Genomic DNA, 27,164 nt, shown 5'->3' on the forward strand with positions numbered 1-27,164 from the left:
CCTTACAACTTTTTTCCTAAACATGAGCAAAAGACTTAGTGAAGATGAAAGTGGCTAGTACGTTAAAATGTCTAAAGTAAAAAAAAAAAAAATGTAAAAAAAATTATTTCAAAGATGCACAAATGGCTTGAGTAGTTAGGCTAATAGCAGACAACTAATTACTTAGATGATGTAATAACTAGAGTGTCCACCCCGAGGCAATAATTTGTTACCCCGGAGAACGGGTTCCCCGTGAAAAAAAAATTTAACCCGGGATGCAGCCCGGGGTAAAAAATATTTGAAATAAAAAATACTTGATTAAGATTTTTATTGATTTATAAATCGTATTTAAAAAAATATCGAACAAATAACAAGGCTGACAAAGTTTTATCACTTTTTTATCACAGATCTGGAAAATCTCACAGTATAAAAAAAACACGTTACAGAATTTAAGTCTAATCGAATACTCATACCGTCACTTTCAAAATACCTCTATAAGACCATTTTCCTTGGCCTAGCATGGCCAGGTGGTTAGGGCGCTCGACTCGCCATCTGAGGGTCGCGGGTTCAAATCCCCGTCACACCAAACATGCTCGCCCTTTCAGCCGTGGGGGCGTCATAATGTGACGGGCAATCCCACTATTCGTTGGTAAAAGAGTAACCCGAGAGTTGGCGGTGGGTGGTGATGATTAGCTGCCTTCCCTCTAGACTTACACTGTTAAATTAGGGACGGCTAGCACAGATATCCCTCGTGTAGCTTTGCGCGAAATTCAAAAACAAACAAACTTTCATTTTCCAAATTCCTTTCACCAGCCCTAACAAAGGTTTTACCCATTTTCACTGACTTATATTTTAAATCTATGGTGCGTTTCGTATAAACAACGACGATCATCATGATGACGATGATTTTGATGAGGACGATGGTTTTTTGGAATTATTGTTATGAAAAAAGATATTTGTTCAGTAAAATAGTAAAGATTTGCCCCGGGGTATTTCAAGTATTTTACCCCGGGACAAGGGGTGAAAAAATCGCTAAAATACACCGGGGTGGACACTCTAGTAAAAATTAAAAATAGAAAATGGGTAACTATTTTACTTGTCAAGTTATTAAAAATTAATTTCGGTGCCTAAAACTTGCTTTTCAATTACTATGGTTAAAATGAAATGTGTGTTACCGCACTAATCGAGTATTATGCACGCACTAATCGAATATTGGTTATAAAAAATTTAAGCGCACTAAACGAAAACGCATTAATCGAGGGATCCCTGTATATTCACTGGGAAAATGTAAATTAACCTTCTATGTCAGCAGACCTTTAGGCTAGAAACAGACAGGTTGTAGTTAAATTCTCTTTTTTATTCTTTATGCTATTAGAATGTCCACCGGTGGGACAACGGTAAGTCTTCGGATTTACAACGCTACAATCAGGTGTATAATATCCCTCAGGTTTAACATTTTGTGGTATGAAACTTAAACTTTGCTTCTGGATGGTGATATGAACGGCTAACAGGGAACTTTGGCCTTAGGGATCGTGTGGCGATCAGAGTATAAAGTTCATCCGAACCGTTATTATTATTGATTTTCTTTCATTTTTCCACTATACTGCATGTTTATCCCTCGAGGAATGGACATTTATCTTTCTTTTGATGAGTTGAATCGTCAAATTACCTAACTTACAGTTAAAACAATTAGTAAGCCTAGGGACATTGTAGAAAATCAAGAAAATTATATTTACTTACTGATTAGAGCATTTACAGCTGTTTACGCTATTAAAATTGTCATAACAATGCAATAAATTTAAAAAGTAAAAAAAAATAATTAAAACAAATATTTACATATGTCTCAAATGTCAAATGCTCAAAAATGTCTCAGCAAAACAATAAAAGCTAAAGCTCTGTTTTAGTTTAGACAGTAGGTATTATCTCATAAACACGGCAAAGTAAAGCAACTTGATATCTGTTTATGTGATAACACCTAGTTTTTGAGATAAAACAGAATTTTGACTTTTTTATTTTCGCTCAAGCGTTTTTGGGTAGATTTAACGTAGTTTTTGTGTTTTACACTGTAATCATTATTATTTAACCAGACCTTTAAATGATACAGAGAAGTAATATGCAGATTATTATACACATTATCAAGAGTATTACATCGAATTAGAAATTGTGTTACCTTTAATGAAGACAACGTATGAGAACGAGCCAGAAGCAGTAGTGACACCGGATGACACTCGTTCTGAGCTGAGCTATGCGAAATGAATTCTGGGATAGAGAGTAGCCGGATGAAGGAGAAGATGGTATTTTTTTATTTTATTAATCAATGTTCTTTCTCACTAACCGCTGATGCGGCATCTTTCAAAAAATAGATATTTATTTACAATTAAATAGAAGTAGATAACTGCCTCAACTAAGTAGACGCAGATTCAGTTCATTGCTTCGTTCTGCTAGTGCTAGGATTAGTATATATCGTAAAATTTGCGAAAGTTAAAGTAAGGATCAATTAGCTATTGTCGATAAGTATTCATGTTGCAGTTGGCTTTCCTACGTTTTCAAGATTTTTTCCTTAATGACGAATAATGGCAAAATATACAGGTCATTTTGAAAGCCACTTAAAAGCAGATTTTACATTTTTGACCACCAAACTTTGCGCATGTGTACACACTAGACTTTCCTCTTCCTACAACTAAGATTATTTTCTTTTTTTTAATTTCGCGCAAAGCTACACGAGGGCTATCTGCGCTAGCCGTCCCTAATTTAGCAGTGTAAGACTAGCTAGTCATCACCACCCACCGCCAACTCTTGGGCTACTCTTTTACCAACGAATAGTGGGATTGACCGTCACATTATAACGCCCCCACGGCTGAAAGGGCGAGGATGTTTGGTGTGAGAGGGATTCGAACCCGCGACCCTCAGATTGCAAGTCGAGTGCCTTAACCACCTGGCCATGCCGGGCAATACAACTAAGAAAAGAATATTTACACCATTTTGTTTTGCTGGATAAAGATTGATAATACTGAAAAATATGATTATTTTTAAACTTCACGTGGTTCTAGAATCAAAAGTAAGCAAAGTTGGTGAAGGAAATTTTGTAGAACTGCTCTAAAAGTGTATAATGTTCAGAATAAAACAAAACATTTACCATTTTTAATTCTGCAGAAGAGAAATAAACTTGGATATTGTATGCATAATGAGCAAGATATATAAACAGAAAATACTACAGTAGTTTTAAAATTTGTGGTGCGTTAGGCATTATGTTTTTCACATTTTGTCAATATCCGACTCAAAATCGAGAGTGTGTATAAAAATTGTATTTTAGATCTATCTTTTGCTTCCCATAACTCACTGACCAAGAGGCCATTCGGTAAATACCAGAACTCGTCAGTCAGTTTGGACAATGAGAGACAAAATATTATCTGAAATGATATTTATATATAGAGAGTATAATACTTTAAAAGTTACGGTCTAAACGCTGAAATCTGGCGAATCATTAGAGACCAATAGGCCTACAATTTGTAATAAAAATCACGTCAACTACTAATGTTTTTCCCCTCTTAAATTGTTAATTTCGGATTTAAAATTAGAAGTATGTAAAAATAGTATTTCAAATCCAACTTTTGTCTGCCACAGTTCTAAGTGATCTGTATTATAAATTTTAGGCCTGTTGGTTTCCATTGCTTCGCCAGCTGTCAACGTTTAAACCGTAACTTTTAAAGTATTATACTCTCTCTATATATAAATATCGTTTTAGAAAATATTTTGTGTGTCTCATTATCCAAGCCGACTGACGAGTTCTGGCGCTTAAACTGTAATTACAGTAGTTTTGTTTTTTTTCTTTTCCTTTTCGTATTTTGGCTACAAAACTACTGTGTTAAAACTTATAAAGTTTTTAATAAATGCGTATGGTACTTTCCTGTATGAGCGCAAAGCCATGCAATAGGCTTTCTGCAGTGTCCACCACAGCGAATAATACAGCCTCTAAAGTTACCGTTGGGCCACCGGGGGACTCGTACGTGGTACAATTAAGACTATCAGCAGTACCAATTCATTTATTCATTGGGCTTGCATATTATAATAACTCGTATATTGCTAGATCAGGTTAGCTATGAATAAGTCTCATTATTAGTTATATAAGCTTGCCCCAGTAGATCAGCGGTAAGTTTACGGACTTGCAACGTTAAAATCTGGGATTTGATTCTCCACGGTTGACAGAGCGGAGATAGCTCAATGTGTAGTTTTGCACTAAAACAAACATAAGAGTTATATGCAGTACTTGTTTTAACTCATTAACATCGTTTGATTTATCTAAGCCTGTTACCAACATACATAGACATTATAAGATCACTATATATATATACATAAAACCAGAATTAATTGCATCTCTTATGGCCTGGGTAGATATAAAAAAGAAAAATAATGGAAAATTGTGACATGTACGAAAACAAGAAGTGTCTTCGCCGATATTCAAAATATTGAAACGTTGAAGGCTAGGAGACGATTCTGAAGTTAATTGTTAGCTCATATTGTTGTCGACACTCATGTCTCATTATCAAGTCGACAGCTTCTCGAGCGTCAACTCCAAGCACATCTGTTTCTCATTCAAAAGCGTTACATTACACATTTGTCCTACGTAAGTTACAGCTCGTAATCCAGTTCTTGTGTAGCTGTTATCCTAATCTGGTTCTATGTATAGCCGTTTTCATAATCCGATTCTTGTTCTTGTGTAGCTGTTATCCTAATCTGGTTCTTTGTATAGCCGTTTTCATAATCCGATTCTTGTTCTTGTGTAGGTGTTGCTACTGTAAGTGCATTTTTGTTAAAGTTTCAGGCCCTTTTAAGTGTTATTTTTATTTATACAACGAGGTCTGTGTGACAAGCAACTACCAAAGAAACTTTTCAGTTGACTGAACGTTTTCTTTTAAAAAATGGAGCTCTGAATGGTTCGTTGAGCGTTATTATACCATTATAGAGAAACAGATTTAAAATATGGCTTATATAGTTCAAGTGTAGTGATGTGTGCCGTGATATGAGTGGCTGATATTTTTATATCTATACTTGCTCGCGTCATTCTAATGTTGACTCATACTAGCACGTAGCGGCTGTCAGAGCTTCTGATAAACAACAAAAATTATTTTATGAATTATTCCTTGGAAGTAAAAAAAGAAACAAAAACTCTACCTCGGTAATGGCAAGTTTCCAACAATTTTCTCGGCCAGTATTCACAGAGTCACATCGGAAAAAGTCGCCGCTTTTGACCTTTCTAAATATAAGCTTCGTTTGTCACAAAAACAGACTTTATGACCACGCAGGTGTAGAACTTAGTCATGCACATACAAATAATTACAAGATAAATATCAGACTAAGAATCTTGAACTGAAACGGCTTGTTTGAAAAATACTCGAAGAAACGTTCCTTGTCTATGTTAGGTTTTAGAATGGATACAAATCTTTAAACTAATTACGAAACGAAATAACTACGAGCAACAAAACTCGCCTAAGGCAAGAACAAAACTTTCGCAAAAACAATTATTTATAAAATGTTTGAATTTTTTTTGGGACTAATTGTTTAATTCAAACAGAAACAATCAAAATAAATAGATAGAGAGGTATTCTGAACTGTGCAAGATATACTGTAGCTAATCAAAATAAATAGATAGAGAGATGTTCTGAACTGTGCAAGATATTGTGTAGCTAATCTAAATAGATAGAGGTATTCTGAACTGTGCAAGATATTCTGTAGCTAATCAAAATAAATAGATAGAGGTATTCTGAACTGTGCAAGATATTCTGTAGCTAATCAAAATAAATAGAGGTATTCTGAACTGTGCAAGATATACTGTAGCTAATCAAAATAAATAGATAGATATGTGTTCTGAACTGTGCAAGATACTCTGTAGCCAAGAAGTTTGGCCATCAGGTTTGTGATTTTTTATTTTAGTTAGTTAACAAGCTGTTTTTTTCTATGAATATCCAGTACTGACACGTCTGCTCAATAACTAAGAGAACGAAGCAGCAGCGAAGTAGATATGAGCCATTTGAAATGATGAAAATAATTGGCAGAACGGAAGAGTTATTTTGTAGCAGACGAGAACAAAACGCCTCATTAATTTTGTGCTAGTTTCTCTTTGTCTCCTTCCCAGCTAAGCTGTTTTTTTTTCTCAAATTTAATAAAAGATTGCGTATACGTGGTTAATGGGGTTTTACCTTGAATATGACAGTTATGCATCGAAATACATTATAATATTCTATCATAATATCAGCGTTCAACCTTTTCTACGGGATAGCTTGTGTATTAAGGTTAAGGTCAAGACACTGTAATACTATTCTTCTGTTTACCTGGTAGTGCTATAATTAACACACTCACTTGCGTATGTCTGTTTCTTTGTCCAAATGCCTCATTATTACTCCTTTCTTATACACAGATTATTTAGATTGATATTATTTACTTAATTATTTAGATCCCAATTTGAGATACTGTCTGTACAAAAATAATATTTATAATCTATATAATAAGATTCAGAGTGTGTGTCATATAACTCCTTAACCGCTGGTCGCACCGGCTTCTAAGTGGTACCAAACGAAACGTCTAGGCCCCAAGGAGTGTACAAAAGTAAAAGTTTTCACCCCACCCTTTAGGGAACTCGGGTAATTCCCGGAAACCCCTTCTCCTAAACTGCTGGACTCACCGACTTCTAAGCGGTGCCAAATGAATCGTCTCGGCCCCGAGGTTTGCACGTTTACAGGGATTCCCCGAAAGCGGACCCCAAATTTAGCATTGAGTTATATTAGAGCACGTAAATAAATAGGCCTACTAATTATCGTTCGTAAATTGGTTAAAGAAATTAAATTGTCACTATCTATCTATCACAGGCCTTGACAAATCCCGGACGCCTAGTATTTTCTCTCATTCTGTTTGTGCGTGGAGTTGTGCTAAATAGAACTCGAATCTAGAACAGTTCTGGACTCTTGGAAGTCCAAAACTATTTTCGCGTTCTTTGAGTCCTGATGGATTCAGCACTTCTTCATGTTTTTTTGTTGTTTTTTTCAGGAATGAAGCATTGTAGTTGCACAACACGTTGTTAATTTTGTTTTTCTTCTTTCACTCAATTCAACCAATCAGTGAGCGTGTTTAGACTCATACGGGACCAAAGGCAGTTAGTTCAGGCAATACTATCAAGTGGCTGTTGATATCATGTGAAAATAAATAAATATACATTGGTGCCTCGATTATCCAAGCTGGTCCGAGAAAAGCAAAAAATCGCGGATAACAAAAACAGTGGATAATCGAGGCACTAGTTTATCTCACTAGTTAGCCCATTGTTTAATCTAAATAAAAAAATGTAATATATTTAAGTTCCTTGTTTTAAATTATGATGTTGTTACTGTCTTTTAATCACATTATCATGAAAAATTATAAAAGTTGTCACAATCATAATCATAAAACCCAAGTGTCGGTCGGTCAGTCAGTCGGTCACGCTCGATTTCTCCGAATTTCACGAGTAACACGAGTCCAATTCCACTTTTTCTCCTATAAATGTTCCTCTTTTGATTGCCCGTTCCCGTTTTATTTCAATTTAATCGCTAAAATAGGCGTAAATAGCTCCTAAATTTCGACACTTTTTCTGCTATAACCACGGAAGTAAAAATTTAGCGCAAATCTATGCTTGGGAATTATTACCAAAAAGTCTTTGTTGAAGATACCAATTATATTTAGGGAAGAGGACATTGCTTAACTGGACAACACCCAAACACAATCTAAACAAGCCCGTTCCCTTGGCTGTGGCTGTATTTAGGGAAGAGGACATTGCTTAACTGGACAACACCCAAACACAATCTAAACATGCATCTGTGGTTAAATGACGCCCGCCGTGCAGCATAGAACAGTGAACGACAATTGAAGTTGAGTGAAATCTTGATGTGTATTTTGTGTGTTTTTGTATGCTATGTTTTTAATCACTGATCAAATAAATTATCCAAGCTACACATATTTTGTATTCCTGTCTTAACAGCTAAAAACAAAAGAAGCAAGGCTAGGCTTGAACCGGACGACTTACGATATGAACGCACGACAGATCCTGCACGCGAAAACCTCGGACATCATGCAACGCCTGAACTTTTGCAACCAAAATTAACTTCTGAGCGACAATTTCTCCAAAACATGTAAATTATTGTCTGGAATTGTAATGGCACAATTATTTTGAGAAAATTTGGGGAAAAGAAAAAACTGGATAACGGAGGCGCGGAAAATAGAGGTACTAGTGTGGCCCCCCATTTCCCAGTACAAACAGTAGTGAAGTTAGGCTAGACACACCTGACTCCTAATTCTGAAAATATTTGTCGAGGCCTCATCTGTCATGTATATTAAATGATGTGACACACACGTGTCAAATATCAGATTTGCAGTCGAATAAATGAACATTTTCATCCATTTTGCCATTGCGTTTGCAAAATGATGAAATATAGAACGTTAAAAAATATAGTACCTAGTGGTTACATTTCCTTTTACATTTACATAAAACATAGATGGTTTGATCGATAGTAAAACACCAAATGGGTATTTGATCGAGTTTTATTATACTAAAGGGATAACTCTACATAAACAACAGATACTTCTTATACTAAATTACACAGAAGTATATGGGAAAATATATTTAGAAATTTTGCTGAAAAATGCACAGTGGAGACTCGAACATAACGTATTTCTATACCAATTGTGGTTAAAAAGTAGTGATTAAATTAAAATGTTATTTTCTCGTGCTGTTGTAAGGAATGGATAATCAGCGTTTTATTGGTTACGAGATTTAAAATATATTCCTTAATTTTATAAAAAACATGTAAACTTATGAATATTCGTATTTATGTTTTTTGTAAGAAAAGTGATTTTAAAAAGACAGATTGGGGCACAGGCATTCTTTATATGCGCTATACAAATTTAACCATACCGGTATGGTAAGTAACCAATATCAAGGAAAACTGTCTGTCTGTCTTTGAACGCATCTTTTCCTAAAATAGTTGACTAATCCATACCAAACTTGGCATGCTAACTTAGTAGTCCAAAAACAAAACAAAGTCTTATGTATTTCTATAGTTCTTTTCCTATTGCTATTGTTTTTTCGTCTTGTGCAAGCATTTACTTTACTTCAATCTCCCAAATAGAGACTGTAGCATTCTGGGGATCCCTGGCCCATTTTTTAGACATTATGGGAAATCCCTATGACGTCTGATATGAAAAGAAGGTTCCTAGAACGAATGAACTACAGAACTGATCGAAATGAAATGTGACGAATATTAATATTTTAGTTGAAAAATATCTTTTGGACAGCATTAAAATAGTAATCTCAAGTCACGTGATTTTTTCGTGTTTATCTGGATTAGTATAAAGATTATGCACATTCCAAGAGTGATATAGTCAAAAATGTTTTCAATTTAAGAGTTTTGTTTAATGTTACACACATACATACGTGCAATTATGCCTTTCTTTAACAAATTCACATATGCAAATGATAAAATTGAATTAATATATATATATATATGAATGTTCTTGGCGTGGACCAATTAGAATTTTTGTGAAGGCAGAACCGAATAGAGATCTTGCGAATTTCGGACACTGATATGTACGTAACTGCTAAAATATAGTTATGAATAGGATGTTTTTGATGCTATAATAATTGTTTCTCTGTGTCAAATTTGTAAAAACTGTTAAGGCTATTTTCAATAAAATAAATGTATTATTCTAATGTAATTTAAGTTTTGAAGGAATATAGTTTAAGTCTTCAGGGGTAGGAGTATTCGAACTTCCCCTGATTTCATTTTCTGATCCCATAAGGTAATAATACCCATCCCAATGTACTTTGATGTCATGAGTCTGCGCTCTGTTTTTTTTTTTGTTGTTGTTGTTGTTGTTTATGTTGTTTGTTATTACGTGGATTTAGGTCAAATTTTAAGAAACAGATAACTGAATGCCTGTTCATTGTTCTCGAACAGTTGTAAGACCTTGTTTCTGTTGTTTGTTTTTACGTGGATTTAGGTCAAATTTTAAGAAACAGATAACTGAATGCCTGTTCATTGTTCTCGAACAGTTGTAAGACCTTGTTTTGCTCTGAAACAAACTGGGATACCAAACAAAGGTATCATTAAGTTGCAACGAATTACTTTTTTTCTTTCGTTGGTTGGGTGAGTTAGTTATTCCTCATTTATTGAATTCATCATATTATTGTTATCATCTTAGAAAACAACAATAAAAAATACGGAAAATAAATATTGTTGCCTTTATCAAAGTATTTTGATTTTACACGGTCAAAAATAGTACGTATTTGCCATCCCCTGACATGACTTTACCCAAATTATTAAGAAATTCTACTGCTATCACCAATAGTTGAATTTTATAATTATTTCTTCAAGAAATGATAACGACAAAAATAGTTTTATTATGTACTCATTCTTCGGTTCATTTGTAGACCTCACACATTACACACATATCATAATGTATGTGGACATTACACCTGACATACATCATAATGCATGTGGCTCTCATACCTAGCACAAATCTTAATGTATGTAGAACTCATAGCTGAGACACATCACAATGCATGTAGACTTTACACTTAACACATACCACAATATATATAGTCCTTACACCTGAGACACGTTATAATGGGTGTAGACCTCACACCTGAGAAACATATAGGCCTTACACCTGAAACACATTATAATGGATGTAGACCTCACATCTGAGAAACATATAGTCCTTACACCGGAAACACATTATAATGGATGTAGACCTCACACCTGAGAAACATATAGTCCTTACACCTGAAACACATTATAATTGATGTAGACCTCACACCTGAGAAACATATAGTCCTTACACCTGAAACACATTATAATGGATGTAGACCTCACACCTGAGAAACATATAGTCCTTACACCTGATACACATTATAATGGATGTAGACCTCACACCTGAGAAACATATATTCTTTATACCTGATACACATTATGATGCATGTAGACCTCACACCAGAGAAACATCATCATACATATAGTCCTTACACCTGAAACACATTGTAATGCATGTGGACCTCACTCCTGCGGTGCTCTCAAGTCTCATCAACTACATCTATGGTTTATTTTACATTTTGTTTTTTAAGTATTTATAATATTTAAACACAATTGTTCTTTCGTGCCCTCCGCTGGCTTAGCGTTTAGGTTGAGGACTTATAACGCTAAAATTCAGGGCTTGATTCCTATAATGAGCACAGCAGAGACAGCCCATTGTGCAGCTTTGCGTTTGGAAACAAATGAATTTGTTGCTTTTTACGGAGAAGTTTCTGCAAACAGAGCACTTAGGCTGAGGAGAGAATGATAGTATAATAATGCTTGAAGACGGCTTGAATGGGTAATGAAGAAACATTGTAATATAAGTTTAACATACCAACAAATGTACAACGTTTCGACAAGGTTTTGTCATCATCAGGTATGAGAATGATGGTATGTAAAACGACAGAGACTGACTCTTTCTATTAACATGGAAGCGTCTAATTGGATGAGATGATTGTTGTGTACTCATAATATTCATTACATATCCTTACAGGTTTATTGTACCTCAAATATTACGACTACAAACAACGCACTAGTAAAACTACAAAAAATGTGAATCCATTTCCTAAATTAAGAAATGAAAACCACATACAAGACTTGGGCCATTATGCGAAGCATCCTACGAATAACGTCACTACTTTGGGGGTTAACGATGAATTACTAGCCTGATGCTCCCTCACTTTGTTTGTTTTTGGAATTTCGCGCAAATCTACTTGAGGGCTATCTGCCCCTAATTCAAAAATGACAAACTAGAGGGAAGGCAGCTAGCCAACCTTTGAGCTTCTCTTTACCAACGAAAAGTGAGATCGACTGAAAGAGTGAGCGAGTTCGGTGAAGGGATTCGAACCCGCAGATTGTGAGTCGACCGCCGTAACCACTAGGACATGCTAGGCTATCTCATTTGAACTGAATAGATGAAGTGATATTCATATCATTACACCAATGCGATCCTCTTTAGTGGTGTGATTAGTTTTAGTAATAAATAAGGTACATATGTGTTTATTACACACACGCAGAGGAAAAACTGTTTATAAGAGAAAAATGCAAAATGTTTATTCAAATCTTGATCAAGGCACCACTCGAGATTTTGTTCAAATTACTTATGTCCTGTTGAGTGAATCGTCAGTAGCTATACGTTTTTCTACGATTGCAGGGCCCGGCATGGCCAGGTGGATAAGGCGCTCGACTCACAATCTGAGGGTCGCGGGTTCGAATCCGCATCCCACCAAACATGCTCGCCCTTTCAGCCGTGGGGGCGTTATAATGTGACGATCAATCCCACTATTCGTTGGTAAAAGAGTAGCCCAAGAGTTGGCGGTGGGTGGTGATGACTAGCTGCCTTCCCTCTAGTCTTACACTGCTAAATTAGGGACAGCTAGCGCAGATAGCCCTCGTGTAGCTTTGCGCGAAATTCCAAAACAAACAAACATCTACGATTGCATTACGATTTGAACAGTAGTTGACACTACACTAGCCACACTGCCCACGCATCGAATTCTCGTGGTTTTTGAAGAGATTTACTGTTTTACACGTGTAAAAAAAAAAAAATCTTAAAAGATTTTTATTTGATGATTTTCTCTTTGGTTTCTTTAATTCTCCAACCAGTCTTACAGGATGTGGTTTTACACGTATCACGTTACTCTTACATGTGTAATTTATTTAATCAAAACTTCTAACAACTCAGGCTTACTAAGATTTTATTTCAACACGTCGTGAAACCGTTATCTTGGCAATCGATTACTTTTGCGCATTTATGTTTAACTTAAACCATGTATGGACTGGTCATGGTCATCCAAACTTTGCTTGCAAAATAAGTTAGGTAAAAATAGCAGGAAATATTTTAAAGCCATATGACCATTTTCATCTCCGGCCCTTCGTAATAATCGTTATAGATATTCTCGATTTTCTCCAGAAATTCGCATGAATCATGTTCTTTGGTTGTTTATAAATATTTCCTAAACAGGGATAGAAAATGATACATATAGCTTGTAAGTAGTAATAAGAAAAATGTGAACCGAAATGGCTCCGTACACTGAATGTTATATTTGAAAATGCGATAGCACACGTGTAGATCAGAACGTAAAACTTCGCTATGAAGGATGTTTCATGTTCTAAACTGCACAGATTCCGTCACCAGCATTACAGAAATAAGAATAGATATATACTGTTATATCATGAGTTGGCGGTGGGTGGTGATGACTACCTGCCTTCCCTCTAGTCTTACACTGCTAAATTAGGGATGGTTAGCACAGATAGCCCTCGTGTAGCTTTGTGCGAAATTCAGAAACAAATAAACAAATCTTCCGACTTCTCTCTGATTATTGCTTGAACACGTATAGAGAGACTGTTAGGTTAGGCCTTATTGCGAAACTAAACACCACATGAATTCGGATATACACGAAATTTTCATTGCAAGTTGAAAAAAAACACACAAAACTAATCAATTCTTTGTATTCCCCCATACAACAATGAAGTGAAAGCATAAATGGTATATGATAGACTTAGGTAATTTCACTATAAGTATTTCATATATAGGATTTTGATTCAGTAAATTTTTTGAATTGACTATCACATTCGTACTTTTAATAACACACAATCTTTTTTTTTAATTATGTGTGTATTTTAAGTTGGTTAATAACTATGATTTACTTTACTTATATATTTTTATACAGTAGTTTTGCTTACTTCAAAACACTGGTGACGGAATTGGTCTAATTCCGAAACATTTATTGAGTACGTCTTGTGCTGTTAAATTAAAATATCCCGTATGTGAATTTCTCTTGTAAGTATTACTAGTGCTACTTTGATAATAACGAGGGACTTGTAATAGTATGTAATTCAAGAAGACATAACTTGTATGCACAGGAACTCGCAACGCAATGGCTCTGGATCAACATCGATAACCCGTTATTGTTCAGAACATTTCTTTTCTTTATGACGAGCATGAACTGGGGTGGCGTTGTACAGAGAACACTAATTTTGAAGATGTAGCACTACACATTAGAATGAGAACATGAAAATAAGTAACGGCAGTTGATAAAACAACTCCTTTAAACTTAAAAACTCGTTTCTGAGCTGTTTTTACAAGAAAGAATAAACAACTTGATATATAAAAAGATATCTTTAGAGAGGTATAAAAACACAGGTTTATGTTTAGTGAACTTAATAAGTAGCTGTGGTGTAAATCAACCTTGTAGAAAGCAGTAAATATTTGTTTAGCCATTATCTTATCTTAAGCTCTTAAAAAAAAAGATAAACTATCCAGACAGACACTTGGAAAGGGTGTATAGAATAGCAGCTTTTGCCTCAGTGAAAGACTGAAAAATTAGCAGTCAGTGATGCGTATGAATATAATTGGCAGTAATACAAATGGCATTTAGCCCTCCAATCACAGGTTCATGCTATAGCATTCACTACCGGCGAAGTTCGTATCATACTGAGTAATATTAAGTGTTTTTTTTTTTTTACAGCACTCACCGTAATAATTGACCTAACCATTGGGAAGTGTATTTATTAACTCCGTATCATCTCCTTATTGTAACACAACATACAGACAACAAAATACCATTTGGTCCTTCAACGTTGTCCCTTCACACCTACTCCAAGAATAAGAGAATTAAAAATTAAGCCAACCCTTTATTTCATTCTTAACTTGTAACTGAAAGTTGATATATACGTTTTCCTTATTCCCTCTTGTCACAATGTGGAAAAATGGACGTGTATTTATTAACTCCGTATCATCTCCTTATTGTAACACAACATACAGACAACAAAATACCATTTGGTCCTTCAACGTTGTCCCTTCACACCTACTCCAAGAATAAGAGAATTAAAAATTAAGCCAACCCTTTATTTCATTCTTATTTTCAAGAAATCAGCCATTCCTTTCTTAAACTCTTGTTTTATTACTTGCTGATATAAAATATTTGTGAATCTAATCATAAACATTTAAGTAAAGATTTTATAGCATTCTCAGTATAGACTTTTAAGGACCTAATACTTAATTAGTATTTACAAAATTCAGACACTACAACGACTAAAGACACCTATTAGTCATTAATAACCCATAAACGAAAATATTAGTATCACAAATTTACAGAACAATAATATGATGTTATGTACGTTAACACCCTTGTGTTTGCTTAATAAATACAATATAACGCTTCAATTCATTTTCATGTGGTATTTAGTATATTTGAACTTGAGAAAACAATATTACATGTATTTATTGTTTATTTCTGTATTTGTGTGTTGTTGTTTTTTCTATACTGGCTACAATAAAAAAATCTAGTATTTGGTAGACGGCTTTCTTGCGTAGTTTACAAAAAAAAAGAAAACCTACAACAAATGCGAAAACTGAATGTAGACAAATGTAGTGTATTCCGTGGCGTAAGAAGTAAAATTGCACCAAAATTACGACAATTGCTCTCAGGAAAAGCAGGAGAAAGTATAACACTTAATCAAGAACTCAAGAGCTTTCACGGACCGAAGGAAAGCCCTGGATCCCGGCTGTAATGCTCATATTCCCTCGTTTTACTCGGTCAAATAAACGTTGGACTCTTTACTTTTAATATGGCTCCTACTTTCTGGTATTTTGTATTTGTAGCTTTTACTAAAGAGAAAAAATGAAGCTTAATCTTATTCGCATATTCTTACCAGTAAATATGAAACTTTTTTCGGAATAAATTTACAAATAGGCCTGTTCTGTAAACTTGACTAAATTCTTGTAGAAACAGTTACTTGTAAAACAATGACTGTGTTATGTTTAAGTGTACTTAACTAAATAAAACAATACGTTGAGTGAATAGTCTTAGATATTTACACTTAAATGTTTGGGTAACCTACTGGTTAATGTACTGGACTGTGAACCCCAGGATCCAGGGTTCATGCCCCATTGCCATAAACTCGCATTCTGCACTTTAAGGGTGCATTATAAGTGTGACGACCAAATCCTACACTTCGATTAAAGTAGCCTAACAGTGGATGCTGTTGACTAGCTGCCTTCCATCTAGTCTATCAGTTCAAAATTAAGGATAGTTTACGCTGATAGCCCTTGTGTGACATTGCGCGAATATTAGAAACAAACTATACATATATATATAAATATAAGTAATACTTTGAGTGAATAAAATGTTAAGTATAATATACTAAAGTGTTTAATTAAATAATACGTCGAATGAACAAAATCTTAAGTACATATACTTAAGTGTTTACTTAAATAATACGTTGAGTGAATAAAGTCTAAGTACATATACTAAAGTGTTTAATTAAATAATACGTTGAGTGAACAAAATCTTAAGTATATATACTTAAGTGTTTACTTAGATGATACGTTGAGTGAATAAAGTCTTAAGCACATATACTAAAGTGTTTAATTAACTAATACGTTGAGTGAAAGTCTTAAGTACACATACTAAAGTGTTCATTAATTCAATATGAAAAACTTTTATAATTTCATCGAACCTGACTCATATAGACTGTGGAAAGAAACTTCCGCTTATTTCATTGAAATGAACACTTCAGGTATTATTGTCACCGCCCTTAGGCAGTATTATGATGACAGAATATAGTTCTTGCCCATAGTCGTACAGGAAATTGGTTTATCCACTCAAGGAGAATGTGCATGAGCGGCAGTAAGTGTTTAGTAAGCCTAACGCGATATGGACATTAATAATAGTGTTTCAGCAGTCTCTCTACTCTACTAGTCGGGACCGGGAAAAAGTAGCTCTTGATCTAAGCGAAATGCTGCGTACCTCTAGTGGTCGTTCAGTGAATCAGGTTTTTGTCAGGAATTCCTACCACTTCTTAGTACTTTACATTCCATGCATAGTTCGTAAAATATTTATTCGATCTTCTAACTGGATTTACCTATTACAGTTTTTCTTTACAGCATATAATTACTCATATGAACGTTAATTTTTACTTTTTGCATGTTAGTTAGAATTAAAGGTATATTTTAAATATATATTAAATTTTTATTTTCACATTGATGATGGGATATGCTTTTAAACATATCAAGGATTTTATTTCTTGCTTGTTTCTTCTATACAAAATATTTTTTTACGTAACGGAATTCCTGAAAATTAACATGACACGATTTTAAATTAGCGTTTTCATGTTAGGTTTATTCTTCGACTGACTTAAAACGAAGTGATAAATGTAGTTTCTGTTAACATTTATTCTCCTTAAATTACGTTGAGCCTCCCCCCCCCCCACCACACACACTAGTGGCTCAGCGGTAAGTTTAAAAGCTAATTACGCTAAAATTCGGGTTTAGATCACCATGGTTGGCACAATACAGATAGCACATTGTATAGCTTTGTGCTTAATAACACTCAAACGAACATCAAAAATTAAATAAAACAATAATCCCTCCGGCTTATGCTAAATTTTCTTTCTGTCTTCTAAGTTATCAAACTATAAAAATGTTTCTATTCATTTATTTAATTAGTTCTTGAGTGAGCTTAAGCTGCCGAGGCGTCGCTAGGCGCTAGCATACGGTGGCCGTGCCTCGATTAAGCTTGACAGTTGGTGTCTCAAAAAATCAAAATAGAAAAACATGATCGAGCTTATACTGAAATGCCGAAAATTTCCGCATCTATGAGCCCGAGCCTCGAATCGTTTAAATATCCAGCGACGCCTCTAACTAGACGGAAGGTTGAAAGTTACGTATCTTGCATGTTTAAACATATCTCTCTAACCTTTCAGACCGGAACCGCCGTTTGTACACCTACGTCGACGTCATGAAGCCTTATCTCCATAATCTTTTGAACGCTACATTACATGATTAACAAGCTCACATATCTACAACGTGGTACATTCTGAAACTACAGAGAAGTAAATAAAAATAGCTGTGAAATAACAACAAAACTGGCAATAGTCAATGTGTATACTTTTATCGAACCTCTGTTAATGCATAATGTTATTGTAGTTATATTTATCCTTAACTTTTGTGGTAAAATTACGTCATAACTTACTGTTCACACTTCGAAACAATACAGTAAACTCAGGCTGGAACGTATTGTTCTCGTCACTTACTGTTGACATTTTGAAACTGTAATCTCAGACTAGAACGTATTCTTCTCGTTAGTTACTGTTCACACTTTGAAACAGTTCAGTATACTCAGGCAAGAACGTATTGTTCTCGTCACTTACTGTTCACGTTTTGAAACAATACAGTAAACTCAGGCTGGAACGTATTGTTCTCGTTAGTTACTGTTGACATTTTGAAACTGTAATCTCAGACTAGAACGTATTCTTCTCGTTAGTTACTGTTCACACTTTGAAACAGTACAGTATACTCAGGCAAGAACGTATTGTTCTCGTCACTTACTGTTCACGTTTTGAAACAGTTCATTAAACTCAGGCTAGAATTGTCATTCGAGATTTTTCATTGAAACATAGTAATCAGTTAGATTTTGTTTTTCCCATGTTTTCATTCATATTGCAAGTGGGCCTAATTTGTGCATTAGAAATACATAATTTATGAAGGTATGAAAAATCAAACGAAATAAAAACTTTGTATATCCTATCATTCATTATTTGGAGTACATATTTGTCAATGCACTTCAGATATTACACTATGTAAACACTTTGTACACACTTTCATCATCCTTAAGGTATATTCCTATATTCTATGTAATATTTGACAAAAAGGTTTTCTGAATTGTTTTGTTTATTTAAAACCAGGGGTAACTGACCATAACTAAGTAAGGTGAGATGTTACGTATTCACGTTTATCCCCGTGTTGGCCACTAGGAGAAATAAATTTAGTGCTGCCACAAACTATACGTAGACAAGATTTCTTAGAAATTATATGAGGATATAATAAGTAACTTTTTCTAAAGACTAACGCTAGGTGACTTAGTCACTATCATTTCTTATGAGCATAGTGTTACGGGAAAAATGGGCTTACGAGATACGCAGGTAGATTTTTCGTGCTACCTATCTAACAACTTGTCAAAATATTCGTAAAGAATACTTTTCTTAGGTCGCAATCTAGAGACTTTACCATATTCAAGTAGCTTGTCTTAGCTCATGTTAGAATATTACTCAATACTTTGTAATACTCTACAGGAAATGAGTATTATATTCACGCCCTCCATTGGCACTGCAGAAAGTCTGAAGGCTTTTAACGCTAAAAACCGTGGTAGACACAATACAGATAGACCATAGTACTTTCACACAAACGCGATTAAAAATGCATTACTATAAATTCTCTAACCAACAATAGTGTACTGCGTATTCGGACAATATATTACAATTCTGTTAATGATATTTATTAAATGAATACTAGAAAATATTTTCGTGTTTCTATGTTATGTTAACCCAAACAATTCCAATAAATACACTCCCTCGCGAGCTATATACAAACATTGAGGTGTTGAAGCGGAAAGTAAATACTAGTAGGTTTAATAATTACATTGAGCGTAATTTAGGTCAGTGTAATATAGTTACTGAAGATTTCATGAGTTAACAATCACATTTGTACCCTAAATTTTTCTAAGTTACAGTTGTAGTTTCTTGTAATTCAAATAGGAAATATGTTGTCTTCATAGTTTGGCTCTTCCATTTCCTTTCTCATAAGTGGTTATTAAACAAAAGTAATAACTGATGTGTCCTTTGTTCTGTTTAATATGACGTGGGCGGCTACCCTTATTTTTAAGAACGTGATCTAGGTCAGGCTTCCTGTACTTGTTCAATGCTTGCCTCGTAGTTCAAATCTACACTAATAAAAAAACATTCTGTTCAAATCGACAAGTAAGAGGCCTAACTGGAATCGGTTTGGTAAACAAGAACTGCGGAGGAGACATCCCATATCTTGGCTTCGAGGCCTTGAACTGCATTAGGTGGTGCCTGATGTGTTGGTGTTTGAAACCGGTCTGTTACCATTATTCAAGCTTCAAAAAGTTATCCAGAATAACTGCACCCACATGTTCAAATCTACGTGACCGACAAGTCATTAGAATTAGAGAGAGAGAGCTCATAACACGGTACCGCTTTGCTGACGAGCTGTCACCTTCAAACCTAGGTGATAAGTCCAAGTGCACTAGACCACACTGCATTACAATATACATCAGGTGAGGTGATCTTGAACTGGTTGTTTTACTTATTATTTTATTTCATTGAGCCACGTCAAGATAAGAACCTCATAACGACTTCAACAACAACTTCAAGGCCCACCACCAGTGATCGCATTTTGCACAATGAATTATTATTATTTTTTTTAAAGTAAGGTATAAATAGCAATGATGAACCATTCTCTAATTCATTTTGATAAAGCCCCAATCAGAGGATGCGTGGTTTCCTATCCTCATTATTTATAAACCTGAAATTATATTTAATCGCATTTTCATGTACTTCAGTTTGCTATTTCAGTAGCTAAACAATATGAATATAGGAATAACAAAAGATCGTACAAATCTAAACATATTGAAATTTTTCCTTTCAGTTTGAATTATTTGAAATATATTAACAATTAAATTACTAACTTATCTTATCACGTTTCTATGACTGCCTAGTACTATAAAAAACATAAAATAAATATCCAACACTAGTAAGATTTGGTACAAACAGCATGGGAATAAATAAAAAACTGAACGTTTAATTTTAGAAAGCAAACATATCAATAGGCTATGATTTCAAATCTTATTACAGATATTACATGCCTATCCAAGAATGTATAAGTATTATAACAAACAAAACATTAGTTATTTTTAATTATATAATTTTTATAAGAATTTATTTCAGATGCAAATAAACAACTTTTAAAACAGGTAGCATTACTTTAACTTATACTCCTATTTTTTAAAGTTTTGGCTTATTAACTCAGTAATAGTATTGTTAATATATCACAAAATTATTAACAATAGCAAAGAAGAAGGCATTCTAAAAGACTCAACATTCGCCTACTATTCGTATGGCTGTTTTTGTCTGTTTTTGTAATTAAGCACAAAGCTACACAATGGGCTATCTGTGCTCTGCCCACCACGAGTATAGAAACCCGGATTCTAGCGTTGCAAGTCCGCAGACATACCGCTGTGCCACTGGGGGGGCGCTATTCGTATGGATATAGAATTGTGCACTACAATGCTCTAAGGTTAAACGGTTTACTATGAAACATTAACATATTTTAATATATATATGGGACAAACAAACTTTACCAGAACTATAATTATATTCATATAGTGCTCTAGCGATTTCTATTGTTTGACATGTTCTTTGTTCTACAATTCGGTAAAAGTAATGCTCATTACAGTCCACTTAACGAAAAGGAAAGCGTTTTATTTCTTCAACTGAAAGTTTACAATTTACATAGTTTCATGAAGAACCAATATTCAAGTGATAGGCCTAACCAACAAATGCCACTAATCACTTGTTTGTTAAGTTTTCTCTCGTATCTGCGGTAATAACTCAAAACCGGCAGACTAACAAAACTAATTAACTCATTAATCAGTCGATCACGGTTGTCGACGCATTGACTAATTCGCTTTTTAATTAACTCATTGATTAACTTTGGCGTTTTTATACAATATTATTTTTTACTAACTCTCAGGACATATCCTGATGGTTAAGGTGCTCGACTCGTAATCTGAGGGTCGTGAGTTCGAATCCCCGTAGCCGAACGTGTCCGTCCTTTCAGCCATGGGGGCATTATACTGTGACGTTGAATCCCACTATACGTTGGTAAAAAAAGTAGCCCAAGAGTTGGCGATGGGTGGTGTTGACTAGCTACCTTCCCTATATTTTGTCACTGCTTAGTTAAGAACGGCTAGCACAGGTAGCCCTCCTGTAGCTTTGTGCAAAATTCAAAACAAACAAAGCCTTACTCTCATAAAAATGTAAAACTTCACGGGAAATTTTGGTCTTCACAATCATCAGTGTGTGTTGCCAAAACTCTGTAGTAAACAATACAAAACGTCCAAACTAAAATATAGAAAACATAGCTTACTACAGTACTTTTTAACGTATATATATATATATATATATATATATATATGGTAGTTAATACGCTTGGCGATTGCTAACAAACACGTTGAAACGTAAATCCAAACAAAATACTGACTTCAATTTTTGACATTCAGAATATTGTCACATGCACAACTAAGCCTCGCGGAATCTTCGAGTCTTGCAAGTGTCGTAAGAAACATTGAACGATAAAGTATTTCAATTTTTGGAGGTTTAAATTTTATACACAAATATTTTTATTTTTATTTTGTAGGCAAGATCGAAACAGTTGAATGAACTTTTTATCTTGTTAGGTTTGTTCTCTGTAAACAAAAGAACCTGGATAAATGAGCTCAGAGTTATCATTCAAACTAACACAAAAGGCTATATATACATAGTTGTTTTTAGAGGGAAGACAACTAGCTAACTGCACCCACCGCTAACTTTTAGCCTAGTCTTGTCTGACAATAGTGGGATTTGACTGTCACTTTTTGGAAAGTGTTTTTACGACAATGGGAGGCGAACCGTAGAGCTCTAGATTCACAGTTCAGACAGGCTCATCACTAAATACTTTGGTGAATTACTTCTGGACACATGGACCTTTACAATCTTCAGATAGGCCTTTTTCTATGTCTAGATTCATGAACACTTAAACACCTGAAATATTACGTTTTAGTCGTATATTCAAATCCCATAAATATTTAGACAAACTTCTTTTCTATTGTCGGGCTCCTGGATGTTTAAATATTTAGATGAGTTTTTCTTCTAATCATTATGGAATAAAAGAACACTTTTTATAGCTTAGACTAATTAATTCATAGACTTCAGATAATTTTTCATATTAGTATGAAAACTAATAGTCCTTTTAGCATTCAGAATTACCATTTTCTAATGCCTATAGTGTAATGGATTCATAAACATTAAGAAGATTTACATTAGAGTGAATAATCTATATAATAAGGATTAGTGTCTGTTTATCACTTAACTCCTCCTAAACCGCTGGTCGTACCGACTTCTAATCGTATCAATCGAATTGTCTCGGTCCCAAGGTTTGCACAAAGGTAAAAATTTTACCTTTCACTTACGAAAACGCTTTTACGGAGATTCCCGGAAAGCGTACCCCAAATTTGACATTGATTTACATTAGAGCACGTAAATAGGCAGGCTTACTAATTACCGTTCGTAACTTGGTTAAAGATATTAAATTTACATTATAGCGGCAACGATCATTAAACTGAAAAAATTCAAAACAGTAGTTCAACATTATCTTTATCTGTGTGTGTGTCACGTAACTCCTCCTAAACCGTTAGTAGCACCGACTTCTAATTGGTACCAAACGAATCATCTCGGTCCCAAGGTTTGGACAAAGGTAAAAATTTTCACTCCACACTTTGGGGAACCCGGATATTTCTCGAAAACCCCTTTTCCTAAACTGCTGGACTCATCAACTTCTAAGTGGTGCCAAACGAAACGTTTCGGCCCCGAGGTTTGCACAAAGGTAAAACTTTTCACTCAACTCCTTAGAGAACACGGATATTTCGCGAAATCATTTACGGGGATTTCCCGAAAGCAAAACACAAATTTGGCATTGATTTACGTTACACCACGTAAATAACTTGGTTATAGAAATTAAATTTTCATTATAGCGGCAATAATCGTTAAGCTGAAAATTGTTCAAGTATTAAATTTGCATTATAGAGGCCCTGTAAATGTGGATCTTAGGCACACGTGTTTGCTAGTATCTAAATATTGTTCAAATTATCCTGTGCTACGACATACAATAGGATGGTAGCGTATGGAATGATCAAACATGTTTTAATATTTTTTGAACAACTTTCATCTAAGGTAAGTACTTTGAACTTTTTATAGTTACAAAGTAGATATTTCAGGAAATCTCTCTTTGTTGACTTCAACCAATGGGAAATTATAGACGCCAAATATACCGTAAAATAAACACAGGTCTATGATCTTTTATAAGTTGCGACTGCTTTACGATGAATGGCCGAGAATAATTAGGCCCAGTGAGGGACCGTCTTACCCCACACTAATACCCATTTTCTTTTGCGCCCTTGTCATAGATAATGTGCAACTTGTGTATAGCTTTCCCGATCCCCGCGAGCATTTAAATAATGATTTCAGTGATTTATATACATTTTCTAAATAAAGCATTTATTTTAAATGGCATTTGCCATGAGTTAGAAGAGAGTCATGTTATTCCGTCTTAGAGGTCCGTTTTATCCAACCTTATAGGTAAAACGGCCCAACTACAAGAAGTGCAATTTTACTCTATATAAAAAAGGTCTATGTCCAATCTTTGTTTTAACCAGAAACAACATTTATAGTACTAAGGGCTCATTTTAAAACGTATTGATTTTTTTCATGCCATTCATATTACATGGTAAAAATCGCACTCATAGAAGTGGCCGTTTTGCCTTACCTTCTACTATTGAAAGATATCCATTTTCTGATGCCTAAAGATATCGTTAACAGCGAGTGTACCCGACTGATGAAGCAACACATTCTAATCTTGTAAGTAGAAACATAAAGGTATATTCAATCAGTTATACAGATGTCCAGGTTGATTTTTAGTTTCGCTTTAAGTACGTAGCTTACTCTGATCGGAAATTATTATTATTAGTCATTTTTAACAATCATACTACTAAGAAATAGCTTTTAAATAAACTTTTGCCACTTAGTAGCAGAATGAAAATTTTCTGATAGTACGTAAAAACAAAAACTCTATTTCGGTGGATAGATTTCTTGGAATCTTACATTAAGATGTATATATCGATCTTTTTGTACAAAGGTTAAAGCGTCATAAACCATAACGGAGATTTTGGTGTTTCAGGATATACAGAAAAATTTACGTTTTTTGTTTAGGTCTTAGTAAATATTTATAAAAATATTTCGCTACAATCGCAATGGTTAAAAAAGAGACTTTTGGTATGAACTGACGCCATAGATATGTTACAATGTATGTTAACGAAAAGTAAAATGTCTATTTATTTCAGCAGACCATATAGAGATTCTGAGACAAATAAGAACGTGAAAAACATACATTAGTGCAAGTTAAGTAAAGGTAATTCCAATACGAGTGTTTGCAGTTTATGTTAAGGATTTTGCTATGGTGGTGTTAATAAAGTATATGATGATTTGTTGTATTTGACAGTCTCGCCCAGTTTCATCTGTGCAGCGAGAGCGCAAGTCACCAAACTTGCCTTCTTTTAATGGCACCCAAGAAAACTTCTCTAACTGGCTTCAAGTTCCTCACACTAGAGTGCGCCGCCACCGCTCCCTTCCTGATCCTCATGCAATATGTGCTCGAAAACACCAACAACTCCAACTCCCTCTACATCAACACAGGAGCGCTTCGATGAGACTTCCGGTACGTAACCTACAATTTATGTTTATTAATCAAACTATACACCAGTAAAAGTAATTGTTTATAAGACGTAGTTAGCACATACATAGAAAAAGTAGTGTAGACTCGAATAAAAAATTGTTCCCAAAAAATGTTCAAAGTAATCAATCAGCACAAGATCCCCTCTTATAATCACGCCGTACTAATACTTCATCGGATTTGTATTTTGTACTTATTACTTAATGAATAAGAACTTCCGATCGAAACAAATTACCTACTTAATATTATGTCGTATATTAATATTAGTCCGGGAATGCCATCAATTGGAAACATGTCAATCAAGTAATTTGTAAATCATTCATTTAAGCTTTACTTCAATGAGGGAAAAAATTGAAAAGTAATTTTATTTAGAAAATCGGTAACTAAATTAAAGACGTAAACTATAAACGCATAACGCACCTAAAGAAATTCACTAACAACAATGAATATGTCACGGATAAGAAAGAAGTTATTGAGTATATAGATCATTTACAGAGTATACATGTCATCACTCTCATCCAATGAAGTAGCTAACAACTTTGTTTTCATTTGTAATACAAATCAGAACAAAAAATCTCAAAATGAAGCTTAAAAAAAATTAACCATTACCAGTCCTTGTCATTACCATTAATTCATAATGGGGATATTCCATCTATCAGACATGATCCAAATGCAGATATCGTTCTAGTTAGCAGCCATAGAGAATCAATTAGGGATTAGGAGTTGAGCGCTTAAACCCACAACGTTTCAGATTCAACCGCCTTTCGCTGTCTACAGCTAGTTGATAGAAGGCGGTCACCCCCAAACTTTAGACATAAATAAGCTTTGAAGTAGAAATAAATCACCCTATATTTATACAACTTTAAGACTACCAACTTCCACCTTTTACTATGTTTGTTATGCATTTCTCGCGCAGCTACACGAGGGCTATCTGCGCTAGTCGTCCCTAATTTAGCAGTGTAAGACTAGAGGGAAGGCAGCTAGTCATCACCACCCACTACCAACTCTTGGGTTACTCTTTTACCAACGAATAGTGGGATTGATCGTCACATTATAACGCCCCCACGGCTGAAAAGGCGAGCATGTTTGGTGTGACGGGGATTCGAACCAGCGACCCACAGATGGCGAGTCGAGCACCGTTTACAATATGATGTTAAATAATACAATTATCTATTTTGGCATCAAAATAACTTGTAGTATATGCACAAATTTTAACTGATGAAATTAATACAACTAAAATATTTACCAAAAGTAAATTATATAAAAATACAGTTATCATTAATTTGAAGAAAGCTATCAAAAATAAAATATAAATATAGATTCTACTTGTTTTAAATTAAACATTTTTATGCAATTTGGGAATTGCATAAAACACCTGTTAAGTTTAGGTTTATTACAAACTCTTTAAACACCGTTACTAAATTTGTATCTGTTGTACTTAATAACATTCAAGATGTTTTATTTGAAAAAATAAAATTACTGATTAAATTATTTTTGTCATAATTTTTGGGTCATTAAAAGTAATATTCCAGTTTTTGGAATGTTTAAATATTTTATATCCTTTTAAAGCAGCTAATTCTGTTACTACTTATGATTTTACTACATCATATGATAGATTAGATTTGTAAGGTTTAATTAGAGTTTCTAATGATGTAGTTGATCAATTTATAGATACTTAAATAATTATTCTTAAACTTAAATTCAATAAATATTGCCCCCCCCCCAGTGGCACAGCGGTATGTCTG

At 34.4% G+C, this 27,164-nt stretch overlaps 1 protein-coding gene across 3 annotated transcripts in view; it reads left to right on the forward strand.

The window, feature by feature from the left end:
* LOC106459079 (whirlin-like) overlaps window positions 1-27,164 on the forward strand; it is a 128,644-nt gene that overhangs the window by 88,989 nt on the left and 12,491 nt on the right. For all 3 annotated transcript variants that reach the window (XM_022385491.1, XM_022385493.1, XM_022385492.1), the window contains exon 11: window positions 25,189-25,404. In XM_022385491.1, coding sequence (XP_022241199.1) covers window positions 25,189-25,404 — 216 coding nt within the window. The remainder of the gene's footprint in view (window positions 1-25,188; window positions 25,405-27,164) is intronic.

The sequence above is a fragment of the Limulus polyphemus genome, unplaced genomic scaffold, assembly GCF_000517525.1.
Source record: "Limulus polyphemus unplaced genomic scaffold, Limulus_polyphemus-2.1.2 Scaffold555, whole genome shotgun sequence".
Lineage (NCBI taxonomy): Eukaryota > Metazoa > Arthropoda > Merostomata > Xiphosura > Limulidae > Limulus > Limulus polyphemus.